At 37.3% G+C, this 19,054-nt stretch overlaps 1 protein-coding gene across 1 annotated transcript in view; it reads right to left on the reverse strand.

Annotated features, from left to right (window-relative positions):
- ADCY2 (adenylate cyclase 2) overlaps positions 1-19,054 on the reverse strand; it is a 207,547-nt gene that overhangs the window by 92,229 nt on the left and 96,264 nt on the right. Inside the window, exon 4 of the mRNA XM_030446098.1 lies at positions 14,597-14,746. Coding sequence (XP_030301958.1) covers positions 14,597-14,746 — 150 coding nt within the window. The remainder of the gene's footprint in view (positions 1-14,596; positions 14,747-19,054) is intronic.

Genomic DNA, 19,054 nt, shown 5'->3' on the forward strand with positions numbered 1-19,054 from the left:
CAGTTGTCTGGCCTTCTAACAGTCTTCAGACTGTTAGAGAGTGACTTCAGTGGGCATCATGTAAAACTGTGAAGGCAATGACTAAAACAAATGAAAGAAATTTTTTTTCACACCATATGCAGTTCAGCTGAAAAAATGTGGGCTTGTGAACGTAAAAAATTAACGACTTGCTCAAAAAAAGAGCAGAAAAATTTACAGGTGGAAATTTGTCAAGCACTTTTAAATGAAAAAACATAAATTTTGGTTCATTAAGTAACTTGGCCACAGGTATCTTTGTGCTCAGATTATTAGGAAAGCATCACTGTATGCATAAGATTATCTTTTTCACAGGCATAAGCTACCAGCTAGCAAAAAAATGTTGGGCTATTCGGTTATTTCCTTTGCCTCAGAGTGTCTGTTTGCATGATTTTTATTTCTAGCAATCTCTTTTATTCTGCTTTTAACAAATTTTCTCTCTTGGTCTATTTAGAATATTTTAAATAAATGTATTTGTCCTCTGAGCCTCTGATACAGTGGTTTAAATAGTCTCCATGTGTCCTTCCTACCTTTCCAGATTTCTAGTTATTTCCTAAATGCATTTTCAGTTTCCTTATTTTTGTTCAGGTTTTTTTTTTTAAAGGTAACATTATTTTCATGTTCTTGTTGGGTTTTTTTTTGTTTGTTTGGTTGTTTGTTTCTGTTTTTGTTTTTTGTTTGTTTGATTGTTTGTTTTGTGGGGTTTTTTTTGAGGGTTGTTTGTTTTTTTTTGTGGTTTTTTTTCCCTTTTAGCCTTAAAGGAATGCTCACATGCAATGTGACAAATCAATGCTTACTTCCCTTGGGAATCCCCTGGGATTTCTCTGCTAAGCTTAGTTAAAGAACTGAGAAGGAACTTCATAAGCTTATGTCTTCACACCTATTTATGCTATATCATAACCCATAACAGACCATGGCCCTTGACATTGACCCAGACCATAGAGATGTGACTGAAGCCTTCTGCTGTTCTTGCATTTGCTGTAAGCAAAGATACTCTCCCTGAGTAGTTTCTCGGCCTCAGTCAGAGGCTGAGAATACAGAATAGTTGGGACTTGACTTTGGCTTTCACATTTTATTCCTTTAAAAAAGTTTATCCTTCTTTGCACAGAAAATCAGGCGGGAGAGGGAGGTGAGAATCAGGCAGGCTGATGTACATTTTTGAGTTTTTTAACTGAAAGGTCATTGAGAGTTATCTAAAAAAAATCAGCAGTGAGGATAAGGAAGGTGAATAAAGGTTGAATTAAAACTGGAGGAGGCCGGAAAGAACTTATTATCAGCTCTGGTAAAGGTTTAGAAGCTGTGTCAGATTTCAGGGCAAAAAGGAAATACTGAGAGAGGAAGTACAAGGGAAGGTGTTTACTTTCACCATTACAGCATTTTAAAAAGGTTAAGATGTCAAATTTTATTTCAGCTACAATCACACAAAAAGCTTTATTTCAACCTGAGCTACTTCAAGAACTAAAGCAGCTGTAATTTTTTGGTTTTCTTTATCTTATTTAGATTATTTTTTTTTAAATGAAAGGACATTTGTTGAAGACAAGGACAGCTGTTCATGTGATAATTTAGGTTTATACAAACATGATTTAGTGTTATTCAACATTCTGGTTTTAAAATTAGCACAGTACCACAGATTTAATGGTTTACAATCCAATTTTCCAGCAGATTTTAAAATGCAATTTACTGAGAAACATATTTTTATGTTGAGCATTGTGAGCAGCATGCCTGAGGCATTGCGGGTTTTCTTAAAACTATTTGATAATTTGGAAGAATAAATAAATGTACAAAAAACTACTTGCCTCCATGTCCACATTCTTTGAGAGCTATCATACAGAGTGATGCTTGGGTACATAGGTACATAGGTACCCAAGCATGTGAGGTTGGATATACATCTTTTAGCTGTAACAATTGCAGTATCACAATGCTCATATCCTCCTCTTCCCCCCTCCACCCTCCATACAACCTAAGTACATTCTTAGTCTGAAAGACTCTCTGTATAAAAGAAAAAAAATATACCAAAACATAAAACATGGCTCTGAGAAATAACAACATGCACAGGCTGAGAACATCTTTCAGGTTAACAGAGTTCACAAAAACTCTACTTACTTGTAAGTGGTTTTTCTTTCTTATTTCAGGAAAGCATCCACACACATGATTCTAACCAACAGCTGAAAGAAAAAAGCTCTGCCTGGTGACCTACAGTAAAAGGCTGCTATATTCCTAACAATGTCTTTGAATACAAAAAGCTGAATCCAATGATCACTTCAAAAGGAAGGAAAGGATTTTTCTGTGTAAAAGAAAACCCAAGAGATCTTTCTGAGAAATCACACTGTATTTAAGAAGACAAGGACATTTCAATACCCACTACAAAGTGTTGCCTCTGCTAAAAATGAATGCCATCCATAAAATAAACCCACCAAGAATGTAACACCAGGCAAAACTTCAGTTGAATGACCTGTGACCTCCTCAAGTTGGGGCAGACTCACCAAAGGTAGAGGGGAGCCATTTGTGACAGAAAATTGTCAAGGCCAAAAGTAGTTCCCAGTGATGCACCTGCAGCCAAGATCCTAGAAAGATTTATATTTGACATCTACCACTGGGTGTGCACTTTTGGTTGAAAGCTCCTAGGAACAGTATAGTTTTTGTAGTTATCTTTTTTTCCTAGGGGTTTTCTTACAGTCTGAAGCCCTTCAGATTCATTGAAATACTAACAGAAGAGAAGGGTGTGGGAAGAAGAAACAAAGAGAATGTTGAAAAAAGGAAAAAAGTAATTGATTGTGAATGTGAAAAGAGTCAGAAATAATACCTAACGAGGCCAGTGACATGGATATGAACCTCCAGAAAAATGTCCCAGTTTAGCCAGATTACCGAGAAGACTTTAAACCAGTGAACACAGCTCTCCTCACAATAGAGTAAGGAGGAAGACTATAGTGGCACACAGGATTAAGGAAGACAGGTAGACTCTTCAGTGGATTAAAAACTAGCTGGAGGGTTGGGCTGAAAGAATTGTGGTAAACAGTTAAATCCAGCTGTCAGACAGTCACAAGTGATATCCCCCATGGGTCAGGATTGAGGCCAGTTATGTTTAATATTTGTATTAATGATATAGACAGTGGGATTGAGTGCATCCTCAGCAAGTTTGCAGATGACACTAAACTGAGTGGGAACGTGGATCTGCTTGAGGGCTTTGCAGAGAGATATATGCAGGTTGGGTGGATGGGCTGAGGTCAGTGGTATGAGGCTTAACAGGGCCAAGTGCCAGGTCCTGCACTTGAGTTACAATAACCCCAAGCAGTGCTACAGGCTCAGGAAGAGTGGCTGGGAAGCAGCCCAGTGGACAAGGATCTGTGAGTACTGGTGGAGGGATGGCTGAATATGAGCCAGCAGTGTGCCCAGGTGCCAAGAAGACCAATGGCATCCTGGCCTGTATCAAAAACAGTGTGTCCAGCAGGAGTAGGGAAGGGATCATGGCCCTGTATTCAGCCCTGGTGAGGCCACAGCTTGAATATTGTGTTCAGTTCTGGGCCCCTCAGTTCAGGAAGGAGATTGAGGTGCTGGAGCATGTCCAGAGAAGAGCTTTTAGGCTGATGAGGGATTTGGAGGGTTTGTCATACAAGGAGTGACTGAGGGAACTGGAGTTGTTTAGTCTGGAGAAGGTTCAGGGGAGATCTTATTGCTCTCTACAACTACCTGAAAGTAGTTGGCTGGTGTTGATCTCTTCTACCAAGTAACTAGTGACAGGATGAGAGGAAATGTGTTTAAGTTGTGCCAGGGGAGGTTTAAGTTAGATATTAGGAAAAATTTCTTTACTGAAAGAGTGGTGAGGCATTGGAATGGGCTGCCCAGGGAGGTGGTGGAGTGACCATCCCTGGACGTGTTCAAGAAGCATTTAGATGTGGCACTTCAGGGTATGGTTCAGTGGTGGTGGTAGTTGGATTATTGTTAGACTCAATGATCTGGAAAGACTTTTCCAACCTTAATGATTCTATGATTAAGTTCTTAGCATAAGCTTAAGTTCTTTAGCATACATGCACTGCCAATACGAATGTTCATAGGGACAATCACTGGAAGAACAAAAAATATTCAGAAGTGACATAAAAATAATAGGATTGATAACAATGCTAGAAAAATACAGAACTATTTGGTATACAGACCAAAAATACAGAATGTATGTAAAATATTCAAAGGAAGTTAATTCAGAATCAAACCAGCTATTTACAGTCTGGAAGCCTGTATGTTTGAAAGCAAGAATTTTGGAAAGAGTATAGAGTACATGATATTTAACCTAGTAACCAGGATCTGCCAGTATGATGCTGCTGCTAACAAGGCCAATGTGACCTATAGACTTGTAAAGACTTCCTTATGGACCTTTACCTCTTTATAGAAAATTCCCTGAAAGCATTTATGACAACAAATGTGCTTGCTATTAAAATGATATAAGAGGTCATGAACTGGTTCAATAAAAGGGCATAAGAGTGATCTGATGCCTGGAAAATACTCATTATAGAGAACTCTTTAGGGTGTTTAAGCTATTTACAATATTATAATGATGTTTATTACATGACTGAGCAATTCTATGTATAAAAGAAATTAAGATTGGAAGAGGCCTCTGGGTTATCAAAATCTACATGTATTTTCTCTAATCCATACTTGCAGAGAAATATTTTTAATGTAGAGACCTGAAGAAGATATAATAAAGATAGTTAAGGCAACAGCACCTATCTAAACTTAAAGAATTTTAAACTCAAAATAAAGTAGCAATTTTAAACTGAAGCAATTAATTATGGCAATAATTAAAATTGAAAACTTTGGCCTCATTGTCAAAAGACATTCTCTTTCTAAAACAATGACAGTTTAGATAATAATTTTAGCTTTTGTAATGTGGCTGACAAAATTGCAGGTGGCATGACAAAAATTAACATTTGCTTGCCAGCGGCATATTTCATCAGAATTATCAGGATAGCTGTGAAAACATGGCAATTAGTATTTGCTTAAACTACCCATTTTGCCCTTAAAACAAATCAGCATGACTCATTGGTTTATCTGAGGAAGTTAGATGCAATAAATTACATCTCTCTATACACAGAGAAGCAGCTGAAATCTCATCTACTTCACCGCAAATGACCTTTTCTCTCTATGGAATCCTGAGGTAGGAAAAAAAAATTATTATATGCAAGAACTTCATTCTCTATTGACCTGTGCAGCAGATACTTGGAGAAGGTATTTTCTAAGTCATTTATTGTAAAATTGTGGACAATATGAGTGTCTTTATGTAGATAACTACACTTCCAGTAATGATATCTCTCCCCCTAACAAGGAAATATAAATTCCCTGGGTTGAAAGGCCCATGACAAGACTTATTCCTATATAAGAGATCTCTCATGACTCCTAAAAACAATGAAAAGAGAGAAATTCAGAAAACAGCTTAAGAAAAGTTGCCTTCTGTCACTAGTGTTCCTCTACAAATTTCAAGATCAGTACTCAGATCCTCAAAAAAGCACTGCAATGGCAGCATCCCACACTTAAGGTACCTCTGGAGTTTTTCAGAGAGGTAAACTGGAAAGCTGCAGAAGAAGGTGGCTCATCAACCACCTCTTCAAGACTCCATCTCTCCTGGGAAGAAGTTCCTAACCAAATTTTGAAACAGTGAGGTATTAAGAAAGAATAACTCCAGGACTTGAGATGCTACGTAGTATATAATCTATTTACAGGCAAGGAACTGCATATCTTTTTTTTTTACATTGCAAAGCCCCTGGTCCACAAGGCATTTAAAAAGCCTCTGTACCTCCCATCTCTACCCTTGCTATTGCTTTTCGGTCTGGAGGTCTTGGTCATAACATGAAAGTAAACCACAGTAACTGACTTGCATCATAAATGTCTTAAGTAGCCACTCTGTGGTGTTGTACAAAGCAGTTCCACAGTCACCTTTTGAGGCTCAGAAGTCACAGGGAGCAGGAAATAATTTTGTCAGTAGCTATTACATTTATTGGCTAGTCTATTGCCTCAGACCTTTTTTCAAAAAACACCACAGTGTGTTTAGCATTATGAAAGCATCGGTTGAACCAACAAACAGCATGAAAAGAAATCAAGAGGAAAAAAAGGCAATTGCCACCACACAAGCTGAAAAATGCCTAATGAATTTATTGAAGTGTTTGCAGTACTAAAAAAGAAGGTCTAAAAATTACATCCAATGTGAATGTAGGAAAAAAAAGGAAACATGGAAACCTTTGGGATATATTTTTATGGTATATCCAAAGCAACCAAAAATAAGCCCATTCACTTCAATGCTTTCTAGGTGCCTCTAACTTACAATATCATCTTCTTTGCACAAATGACAGACACCTCCTCAGTAATACTGCAATCAAATACTTTTTATTACCAACTACAATATGAATGAAACGTATGTAGTACCTCTGACTTAAAGATAATACTAAGCTCCACTTTTTTCTTGTTTTCCTTGTGAATAATAAAAAATAGCATGAAATAGGTAACACTGAGATGCCTCCAAATACAAGGCTGTCATAAGAGCTTATGTAGTTATACATTTTTATGAAAAATATAATAAAGGTGTATGTGGAACAATGATTTTTGAATGAACTCTTAAAAATAGTCTTCTAGATTAGATTGGGGTACCAAGAATAGGAAAGAATACAACTGAAAGTATTCTACTTTAAGCTATCCTCCCTAGGCCCTGTTCTGCTAAGTGAGGCTTCCTACTCTGTTGTATAATGCTAATGCATAATTTCGTATGTATTTTAGCTCTTTCACACATAGCATTACACTACAAACACCATTAATGTTCATTAAGAACATTATAGGGGTCACAAATAGAAATAACAGTTCTAAACAGTTCCTGTATGAGAAGGATAATTCAGACTGGAAAAGCCAAAAGGTATCAAATTGTATGGTCTACCTTCACCAGTAAATAATTGATGTATGATGTAAACTTACTAGTTTAGATACACATTTTTGACCCTTAACAAATGACCTACTTTGTGTCAGCATTCTACACTAAATGTTTCTGTATCTGGAAGATTTTTCTACAACACTGTTAATTTTAAATCTTCCAATATATACACATTTCCTTTTTAAAAATGGCTTTACTGTGAAGTGATTGATCATGAAAACAAGAAAGAAGCAATTCTAAAATGCAAAATCAACAGAAGTACTTTTAAGCCTCCAGGTAGAAACCAGGAACCCTTTTAGATGTTTCTTAAAGCCAAAGATCTAGATTTTCATCAAAGTATTGAACAGGAAAATGAATTTCTGACTCTTACCTACTGATCAGAAAATACTCTTCTCATTACTTTATCATCATGCTCAAATAATCTATTTCAACTTCTTCAATGCAGGGCAACCTGAACATAATGAAGTGACAACCAGGTATCTATGTAATTTTCGAATGGCTCAGCTTTTTACACCAAACATATTATTTTATGTATATTATACATATACTCTAGCAAAAATACTATTATTCTCATCAATAAGTAGGAACAAAATGGCTGCATTATTTCTGGTGTTACTTTTCTGTAAGCAAGGGGTCAGTATGAGAAACTTGGAAAAATTTCTGTAGTACCCGATAGGATTTTTTGTTGATATAAAAACATTAATTTGCCATTATGGGATATATTTCACTTAACTTTTCATTTCTCTCTATCTGAAAACACAGTAATTCATGTATTTCATAGCACACTACTATAGGACAGACATTAAAAAAACCTATAGACTCACTGAGAGATTCAGGTTGGAAGGGAACTCTGAAAATCAATACTCCAATATCTTGTTTCAAACAGGGTTAACTTCAAAATTACATGAAGTCACTCAGGGCCTCTGTAGCCCAGAAAATAGATTTTTACCGTAACACCACAAACTCTGTATTTAACACAGGATCTCCAGACTTCTCTGAGCTTCCTTTGGCCCAATTTTTAGTTGTGGCAGCAACTGCCTGGATGTCATCTGTCTGTTGGCTTCTCTGTGCTGGGAGTTGCCACCACCACTGTGTAGTCACTGTGGGACAAACAACCCCTATGGGATAACAGGGATGGAGAAGGGCTCCCAGATTTTGCCTGAGAAGGAGGGAAAAGGACACAGGCTATGATAGGAAAACTTCCTAATATTGCACTCAGTGGAAAAAACCTGAGGAGGAAAAGGGTCCAAACCACCAGGGTTTACCTTCTCCTGATGGACAACTTGGGACACTGGCTGTGACATTCCTGCTTTCTGCTCTAGCAACATCAATACCATTCACCTTAGGACCCAGAGGAATATATAATGCCTAACACTCAAAATGCTCTTTGTGCACAAACCTGATAACACACACACATATATATTTAAACCAAATAATTTATTATTAAATTGTAGTTATTGTCCTCTATGTGTTAGAAATTGTTCTTTATTCTCCCAAAAAAATCCTTTTATCAAGACCTGCATTTCTGTAACTGACCAGTGGTGAACTACTCATAGACCTGAGGTCTCCAGTGCCAACTGCTACCCCATCTCTAATCACCACATGTCTGTATTCCTCTGCACTGTATTCTGTGTCTCTGCTTCATGAAGCTTCTGCAGCTCATACAGCTCTGTATTTTTCCACATTATGTTACAGTGGTAAACATCCCATTTTTCACAGAATAATTGTCCACCAGTATTATCGATATAATAACTGTGGTTGCACCACGCCATAAGCAAAGCAAAATAACCACCTTGTCATTAGAAAAAATTGTGCTACAGCTAAAACAAGTAAAATCAAATCTCCAGGAAAGTAAACAAAAATTCAGACAGCTTCAGCTGTGAGATCTTGCAAACTCAGTATAGAGTATGTGGCAATGTCAGTACTGTACTGCAGGGTTATATGATCACAGAAGGCAAAGGATTATACCAGAGAAGAAGGGGAGACACCAGAAGATTTTCTGCACAACACTTTTAGCTGTATTTATGATTTTCTATGTTAATTAGATAATGTGGACTGTTACTGTCATTAGTATCATAACTGAAATACTACAGTAGATTGTTAAGACTTCAATTAGCCTAACAATAGCTTCTGAGCTCTGTATTTATAGTGTGCTTGCTTTTGGCCACAAAAAGCATTGAAGCATAACAACTTGTCCAGTTGAGTCTTGAAAATCTCCACACAGGCAGATTCCACCTCCTTTCCAGATGGTATTTCCCAGTGCCAAGCCCCTCTATTGGGGAAGAATTATTCAGCACTTCCAGCCAGGATTTACCCTGTCACAGCTCCTGCTTATTGCCTCTGAACTTTTCACTGCGTGCTTGAAAAAAATCTGACCACATCTTCTCTGTAAACTCCTCCAGGCAGAAGGCAGCTGCTTGACGTCCCTCTCAAGACTTTTTTTTCTGTAGGCTAAACATTTTGAGTTCCCTGAGTTTCATCATTCAACATGAACTCTAGTCCCCCAGTTATCCCTGTTACCCATTGGTGGACTCTATTTGTATAATCTATCCACCTTCCACATGCAGGACTTGGCACCTTAGTTCTTCCTCAGAACAGGCTTTAATTTTGGTAATGACACAGAATCATTAAGGTTGGAAAACATCTCTATGATTGTCAAGTCCAACATCAACCCAACACCACCAACCAACTAAACCATGTCCTCAAATACTATGTCCCCATGTTATTTTAACTCCTCTAGGGATGGTGACTCTACCACTTCCCTGGGCAACCTGTTCCAATGCCTGACCACTTCTTTCAGTACAGGAATTATTCCTAATATCCAATCTGAACCTCTTCAGGCACAACTTGAGTCCATTTCGTCTCATCCTATCACCAGTTACTTGGGAGAAGATACCAACCTCCACCTCAGTACAGCCTCCTATCATGTAGTTGTAGAGACTGATAAGGTCTCCCCTGAGCCTGCTCCAAACTAATCCCAATTCCCTCAGCTGCTCCTCATAAGAGTTGTGCTCCAGATCCTTCACCAGTGTGGTTACTGTTCTACATAGATTAATGAAAAGTACAGGCACTTCATCCATGTATACATATACATACACCTGCAATAGAAAATGGATTCTAAATTTTAAAAGTCCAAAAGTAGTTTTGTTTCTTCCTGCTTACAGGCCTTGAAATTATGTAGGAGAAAAAAAAAAAAAAAAAAAAAAAAAAAAAAAAAAAAAAAAGAAAGGAAAATGAGGAAATCCTTAGAAAAACTATTCTATGTTCATGAAAATATTGGTAGCTTACATTTTTAAGTGCATTAATTTACCTTACAGGAATCCACATTTTGATAGATTCATCCCAAATAATATATTTCATGTTTCTGCTCTTTACTAACAAATGTATGAGGCTTGTCTGCTTAAGATGATTTCAAAAACAGTCTTGAAATATTTCAGTTCCTGTAATGAATGGTATTGCTTTACCGTGTTTCAGTGAAAAAATTAAAATCCCACTCAATGGTTTGAAACCTCATTCATTTTCATCTTTTACCTTAGTGTTGTTTCTAAAACCATGATTATACCACCTCCTTTTCAAAGACAGCATTTTAGAGAACCTGCTGAACATCAACACCTTACAAACACCTCCCTGTGATACTGTGAGAATTTCTCAGAATATATTTCTATGTCTCTTGAACCAAAGCACCAGAAGAGAGAGAGAGGAGCAATTATGCTAACTGCTTGTCATCCTGAAGATCTTGCACTCAGATTTAGTGATTCATTACCCCTACAAACTGTCAGCCAGGCTGTATCAGTGAGACAAACAATGTTATGCGAGGCTATTTTAAATATATCTTGAAATAAGGTGGCAAATTAATAGAGTCAGAATAGTTTTTCTTCTATACATCCAGGCAAGATAGAAAAGCTGCATGAGAAATACAAAAGGGGACACTCAAAATACCAGCATTTACTATGTGAGTTTAAGTCACTCTCACCACAAATTGCATTGCTGGAAATAAAATCCAGAGTGCTCAGTCTTATCAAATGCAGACCTACAAAACCACAATTCATAAAGGGGTTTTTTTTTAATATGCATGAATACCTACACAACTATGCCTTTAGACAAACACACATTAGACAGTGCAAACCCAAGCCAAGCCTAAGCATGACTCCAACATAATAAATCATACAAAATTGTGCAGGCATTGACTGACCAACCTCACCTGAACCTCCACCCTCAGCCTCTGCCCAGGAGCCCCATTTCAGCTCATCCCATGACAGAACTTGCTGTAGGAGCTGGCTGTTGGCCCTATTGATCCTGGCTCCTGGATGGACTTCCCAGCTTCCCCTCGGACCTGCCTAGCAATTGTTGGACCTCACCCTGAGCTGTGGATTGATGTCCTGCCTTGGTCTCAAGTCTGCCTCGCCACTAGAAACTTGACTGATGTTCTGGACTCTTCCTCAACTCTGGCTGCCACCAACCAGGTTTGCCCAGCCCACCCTGTGTTGTGGGACAGGTCCCTAGATGGGGAAGCCTCTGCCCTGCTGGGAGGTGTCATCACCCATGGCTTCTACTCCATATGGGAACAGCTACCTATTACCTTTTGTTGCATCCTAACAGAAATACAACAACACATCTCTGTTTCATACTGGTGTACACTGGTCTCACTTTAAAAAAAAAGAATTTGCTATTCCTCTTAAGTTCTTCAGCACTATTATTGTGTGTTAATTGAATATACCTACCTATTGATACAGTCAAAATGGTACTCTGTGTGTGAACCTATTCAAAGGCACATACAGAAAAAACAACTGAAAAACAACAGTTGGCTACATTTGTATGAGCCTACTCTCAAACAAAATAAGAGGAAATACATGGAATCATTTTGGACATAAATTGTACATCTTTCAAAAACAATTATAAAAGACATGATGTCCGTGATCTGGACTGAAATCTGAAAATTTGCCCTAAGCATGTAGAAGCACATTCTATGCTCTGCACTTTTACCTTGTGTCACTTCTCACTGAAGTAAATTAGATTTTTCTTGTTAAAGAGATGTAGAATCAAAGGGCATGCTACAGCCTCTCACAGCCTAATAAAGGTTTTGATCAAATTCAGTATTTTTCAAAATGCATCTGCTCCAACTGTTTCAATGTATCCCGGTCCTCTAAAATAGCCAGCAATGCTCCTTGAGTACTAACAATGTGGATGATCTTCTGTATCTTCTCAGCAAAACAGGCAGTATTAAGAGACAGTATTAGGAGCACATCCACTTCTAAACTAAAGTTTGCAAACAAAGTAGTATGTTAATACTGAGGAATAAAAAAAAAATCAGTTTACCAAATCCTCATTTACTTTTTCACATTTGAATACTTAGTATTTATAACTGTGATGATAAGGATGTACATCACTTTGTCTTTTTGGTGGGAAAAACTGTGACAAAAGATAAAGGAGAGGGCTGAGAGGATAAAGGTTAAAGGTTAAAGAAATCTGATGGTTAAAGAAAGGTTAAAGATCTGATGAGCTAACAGTTCACCAGAGGTCAAAAGGATTATTAATATTCATAGAACAGTTCACTTCTGTTTCATGAGACATTGTTTCATCTGTTAGTAATCCAGACCTGCAATACACTCCTTAGAGTTTGTAACTGTCTTAAGTAATTTTAGATTTGTATTTCTATCAAAACATAAATATGACAACACATGCTTTTATCTATATAACAAATCCTGTACAATGTCTTTCATTCTTCTATAACAATACAATTTGTCAATGAAATATAGCTGTTGCTGCTTTCCATCTTGCTGGGCTCCAGTATATTAGAAACATAACTCCTACAGACTACAGAAAGGAAGCAGTTGGTACAGATATTTTTGCTTTTCTCCACTGTCAGGTTCTCAGGCATTTTTGCAAAATCTTCAGAAGTGCCAGGAAAACAAAACTATTTACTTATATCTTTCCACAGAAATGACTAGTGTTTAGTAAATAATACACATTTCCAGAAACCACCAGCTAGCACTATGTCTGTTCTAACTACTGACTTCAACAAGCAGAATCCTTACTGCATTGAGTTCCCCTACAGACTGTGTCCAGTAACACACTCTGATGATTCTGGCAGATACACTGATGCATTGCCTATGCCTGTTGGGAAAAGCAAACAGTATTTAAAAATAAGCAAACAGTATTTAAAAACCTGGGTTCTTAAAGCTGTGCTCAAGAGGTGAAGAGCTCAGCTTTCTCCTGAACAAGGAGACCTTGATGCCATCTATGAATTATTCTGTTTGACTATAGTCTAAATCACATCCTTCTGGCAGCTGAGGCCTAAACACAAGGAACAGTGTCAGTCACCTTCCACAAAGCCACCCTGATCCTAGAAGCCATCACATCAGCCCCACAGCATTGTAGACTGCTCAGTCTGGAGTAGTACTGCTCCCAGATACTTGGAATTGGTTACTCTCTACTCACAAACTGTCTCACTGGAACTAATTTGAAAATATTCCTACACATATTGTCAACAGGTAGTAAATTGTGCATTGTGCACTATCAGTGACAAGCTGATTCACTGCACACAGCTCATGGGGGCAGAGGTGGAAACTTACAAATTATGACTGCTTATACACCACCTCTCCTGCCTTATAAAGTTTTTGCACCTAATTGTCAAAGTTTCAAAGACTTTACTATAAGTAATGTATTCTCCTTAAGTCTATCTTGTCTTGGTTTGTAGCATCTTCAGACAGTACGCAAGCCAGGTGCCCAGAAGAATGAGGCCAGTTCTCTGAATACATATAACCTATTAAAGTATTGGTGTGGCCTCTCTATTTGCTTTTTCTGCAAGAATAAAATGTTGGTGATGGATTTTGAAAACCTTCATTTAAAATGGCAGCAGGTGTTTGTGAGACAGACATGATAGCTAAGGTCAGCTGGGACATACAAGATGTACATCTCCATGCACTTTCTGTGACAACAGAAATGTGTCAGTGAAAGCTCTATTCTTTGACCCTTAACAGGTCATAGAAATTTGAGTCTGGTGACCTTGGAAGCAAAATACACTCATCTTCTTTACTACATGATGAACTAATTTGTATTTAAATTCCCTTAAATGAAGCACCTATCTGTCAGGATGATAGGCACTGTACAGACCTTGCAGAGAAAAAGAACTATATAAAGCAATCAGAGAAGCTTTTTATTCAGCTGCTACAATAAATGACAGATAGTCTTATTATTCAATTCCCTGAGCTCCTCTTAACATACCTGACCTCTGGAACTGTATTGCATGATTCAGTATTGCAGTTCCAAATAAGCAGTGCAGTAATATCTCCTTGCAGTGATTTTGCAGTATTGGGCCTGAGCACAAAGAACTGACAATTCCCAAAGCACAGATGTACATCTCACAGCTCATTCAATGAGGACAACAAAAGAGTGTACAAACACACAGTCTAGATAGCATTTTCAAATTCCTTTGGCATAAAATATTTTCATTTTAAAAATGAAAGAAAACATATACTTGACAACACAAATAACTGTAGCAGCTTATATTCAGGTGGAAATCATGCACAACCATGTGGAAAAGACTTTGCATATTTTGTTAAATAACTTTCAATATTTCAGTAAGTGGGTTTGCATTAATAAACCATTTTATTTAGTGATGAATAGGGGGAGAGTGTGAAAAGAGCAAAACAGACCCAGACATGGGTGTGGATTTACCTGTTGCCTCTTCTCAAATTCCAGCTTGATACGGGATTTGATGCAGTTGCATGTGTCCTGATATGTCTGCTGCAATGCAAGTTCCATGAGGTGTTTGTGGTATGCTCCTGCCAAGTTCCCGCAGATAAAAATTATTACATTTGCCAGTATCTAAGGGGGTAAAAAAAAGAAAGTGTCAGGGAATTTATATAATTAACATATAATCCTAACCTAAGCTGTAAGATTGCTTTGTTTTGCTTCTATAGCAAAGGTTCTAGCAATTTCCAAAAGCCTTCACAATTAGTGTCAAAATCCAAAGCAGTAATAACATTTTCACTTATTATTGAATAAGAATGATAATGGATATGTCTACATATTCAAAGAGTTATACTTCTTTTACTGAAATATAAATTAGACTCATGTTATACATCCACTGCTGAGTATTAATTCAGTGGGATCATGATCTACTCATGTAAAAGAATACCTATGGCTCCTAATAACAACATTAGAAGCCATTTCATTGCCATGTTCTTTTGGCAAGACATTTTCTTGTGCAGTGCCCTAAGATTAAAAGGTGAAAAGATTCTCCTACATCAACTGCCTGGCCTTCATTTTGTCTCATCATTTGCCTAAATCAAAAAACTTTATCTACAAAATTTAGGGTCATACTTACAGCATCATACAATCAGTACATACAACAACACATGAACATGAGAATCAATTTGCCTGAAGAATCCAGTTTTATTTACTGTCTGGAAGATATCAGAGAAAGTAAAGAGAGGAGAGAGGCAAGTCTTTCCTGTGCTTGAATGTTGAGAACAACATTATACTGTGTGGTGATACCAACACTTTAACCTGTCCACAGCTCACTGCTGTAAAATGAGACCCATTTACCCATCCTAGATCACTCAGAGCAGAAGTAACACAGTCACAGAACCAATTCTTAATCCAATAAGAAAGGTAGTATTAAAAGGGAACTGAAACTGAGATACAGCTGCAATCTGATCCGAGTGGGTCTCTATCTGCATTATATAGCCTGGTTTACAAGTATTACATGATGTCATGGTGCTCATGGTCTGGAAGGGAAGGAGGAAGAAAGAATGCTAAAATTCCATTAATTCTTCACAGTTCATCTAATCATGAAGTTTATGATAGATTTCTCCAGTGATCATGCCTGGTTGGTTTTGGTGTACCTAAGTACCATGAAATCATTTGTGGACTGCTAGTAGTGAAAAAGCAAGAGATGAGAAAAAAGTCAGACAGTAAGCTTCAGTGGTTCAGAGAAAAGAGAGAAATTGTCCTATTAAAAGAAATCAAGCTCCCCTGAAGACTATTATTTACTCACAAAACCCCCCGAAGTTTTAATGCTCCTTTTACAAAGGCACTCCTTAAAATGAGAGTTTTAAAGAAATGCTTTTATGTTCCTCACAAATCATGATATTTTTACTGGCAATACCTGTTACTCTATCAGTGACCTATCCTATCTCTCATGGTTCCAAAAAGCCAAAAGGAGGAACTCCACAGCTTTGTCACAAAGAGGACTGCTGGTTTTGATTTGATAAATCATTCTTTCTTTTTTTTTTCCCCAAAACTTTAAGACCATGCCATTATAATGAGTTAAGAACTCAGAGCTACATTTAAGTTCTTAAAACTTTCTGAAATACATACATGTAAAAAAAAGGAGAAAAATCTACATTTTCCATGTTTTCCAGAGAACCCCTTTTATGAAGAAGAGGCTTAGGAAATAGTATAAATGAAACATTCAACAGTCAATAATTTAAAAATATTAAGACATGGTGGCATACAGAAAAATGTTTGAACTCAAAATATTTTTATATTTCTTTGTAAATCACAACTGCTTCATTCTGCTTGGATGTGAATAACACCACAGTCCTCTTAGCAGACACGGCTTAGGGAACAAAGATCTTGTGTGAGAGGTTGCATCACAGGGGTAGGATGTTAAAGCTGGCAATCACTGCTGCTTCATGAACTGAAATTATGAAATGAGAACAAATGCCTGAAAATATCACTGGGCATAGAAAGTTTTCAGCTATGCAGTGGAAAGGTTTAGCAGTAAAATGAACATTGATTTGAACTGAAATCAACAATGTGCTGTCATAATCCCTAGGTACGGATCATTGTTGAAAAGCCACATACAAACTTACTAAATTTACTGCCCAGCTTCATAAAGTTATCGACTATTTAAATCAAAACTTCAGGAATATAAGCAATCAAACTTAAAGAGTATACTGTGATTGGTATATGGAGGAATAAATTATGAGTAACATCTTCACAGCCTTAGAAAAACAGATTACAGTTTTATGACTGAACTAACTGCAATGAGAAAATAGCTGGAAAGGAGTGACTGACAGGCAAGGAAGCTAATTAACCAGGCTTTTCAGATTCTCAGTGGGGTAATTCAGCCTACAGGAAGCTGTGTGCTACCTTCCAATACCTGAATTAAGCTATTCAAAGAGAACTCAGATATATCAGGCTTTGCCATACTGAATGTAGATGTAACAGGCTAAGTGTGTAAGTTGAATATGTAGATACTCTGCTCAACACTTCATTAATTCTAGCACAGAGTTCATTCAGAAATGTGTCACTAGGGTATTAAATTAGAAAAAAAAATCCATGAAATTTATTAACTGGTTTCTAACTCAGACTCAGATTTTTTTATTGCATGTAGTCTGGCTTAAGTGAATATTTCTGGTTTTGTCATTGAAGAGTTATCGAGTTAAAGAAACATACAGTGTTCAATGGAAAAGGCAGTTAAAAGTTACTAAAAAAATTAAACAACATATATACTTCTAGCTGAGTATCTTCTGATTTTTCTGCTGAACTCTGGACCAGTTTCAACATACAAGCTGGAGAAAAGCTCCATCCCAGGTTTGCTCTAGGCACTCTCCCAGGCACTCTCCTAGAAGGAACAGGTTCAAAGTTTTGCTCAGTCCAAAAAAAATAAGTGACCTTCCTGCTTTCTAAGCAAGTACTCTAATCAGTATGCAATTGTAAAAAAAAAGGTCCTCCTGTTCAGGCACCTGCTCTGAGAAGAACTCATGCTGTGAATCCTACCCAGACCAAAGCACTTGGAATTAAATCCTGAGTCACAATAGTCTTCTACCTTATTGTTTATCTAGGCTAGGACTCTGCAGCCCTTTCTCTTTTCCTCTCTTTTTTTGTCTTCCCATTCCTGCCTCCCTTCCCCCCAGATGAATGTGGGGTAGTAAGAACAGATGCGGGGGATCTTCTGCTAACAAACTCTGCATCTTGCTGTAAGAAGCCTGAGCAACTGTGCAGATAAAAATGTAGCCAAGAACCTCTGTAAGGGAAATAATAAACAACTGAAGAGACTATACAACATGGTTAGGGCTTCTTCCAAGGAGGACATGTCTGAGCTGTGAAAAACAGTGTAAGTAACAATGGTGACTCAACAGCAGAAAAAGACAAGGGTGACTTAAATTACAGTGTTGCATGAAACTCATAAAACTAGCAAGGTCCAACTCAATTCAATCAGGTGTGGAAACCCCGAGTCACACAACAGAAGTTCTGATCTCTTTGTATAGCCAATGCAGAGGAAGTTCACCTCTTGGGCCATCTGTATCTTTTAGATATATCCATAAAGTGCACACTGTGCTGCAGCTTCCACTTAATAAATTAATAGATGCAATGCAGAAGATGATCTGAGTCAAAAAGTAATGAAAGGAACATTAAGGAAGTACCTAGAGGTATTCCAAGTACCAGCTTGTACCTCTAATCACTTCAGGAACATTTTCTTGTCTGATTGTTCTTCCATTCTTTTGACCTACACAAAACTGTATGCACTTCCAATAGGGCATTTCTAAATTTTATTTTTATATTCAAGCACACAGATTTTTCAGTATCAGTGAATATAACCTGATGTCCAGTGCTTACAAACCAAAATAGGCTGCATTTAGAAGCAAGTGAAGACAAAGTTAAGGAGCTATGACTAATTAATCAAGAGAGTACAGAAGTTCACCCAGTTGCTAAAAAAAAGTAGTTTTTATACAGATTAGACAGTAACTGTGCAACACCTTAGTTCAAGTGATGAAAGCTGCCTACACAAATATATGCATATGAGGAAGTACTATGCTATACAAAAATAAAAGAATTATAATATAGGCTGCTGATTCAGAACTGAGCCATAAATATCTTGTTAAATATCTTAGTAACTGCTATTCAAATACTTAATATAAAAATCAGAGTTCTCTGCAAGTTGCCCTATGTGAAATCCTCCAGTCTGAGTTATTTTGTTGCATTTCTTAGATATTCTACAGATCCTTACATCAATCCTTGCATTAAGAGAATTTTTAACAAACCCCTCGCTAACCTAAACAATTAATAGCTTTTTAAACCTAGATTCCACTTTTCTCCTGGCTAAGAAAGCTGAGGAAATGGAACTTCAGGGGTGAGCAAGAAAAGCTGTAATTTATAATGTTTGCATGGAAAATAAATGAA

This window comes from Calypte anna, chromosome 2 (assembly GCF_003957555.1).
Source record: "Calypte anna isolate BGI_N300 chromosome 2, bCalAnn1_v1.p, whole genome shotgun sequence".
Taxonomy (NCBI): Eukaryota; Metazoa; Chordata; class Aves; order Apodiformes; family Trochilidae; genus Calypte; species Calypte anna.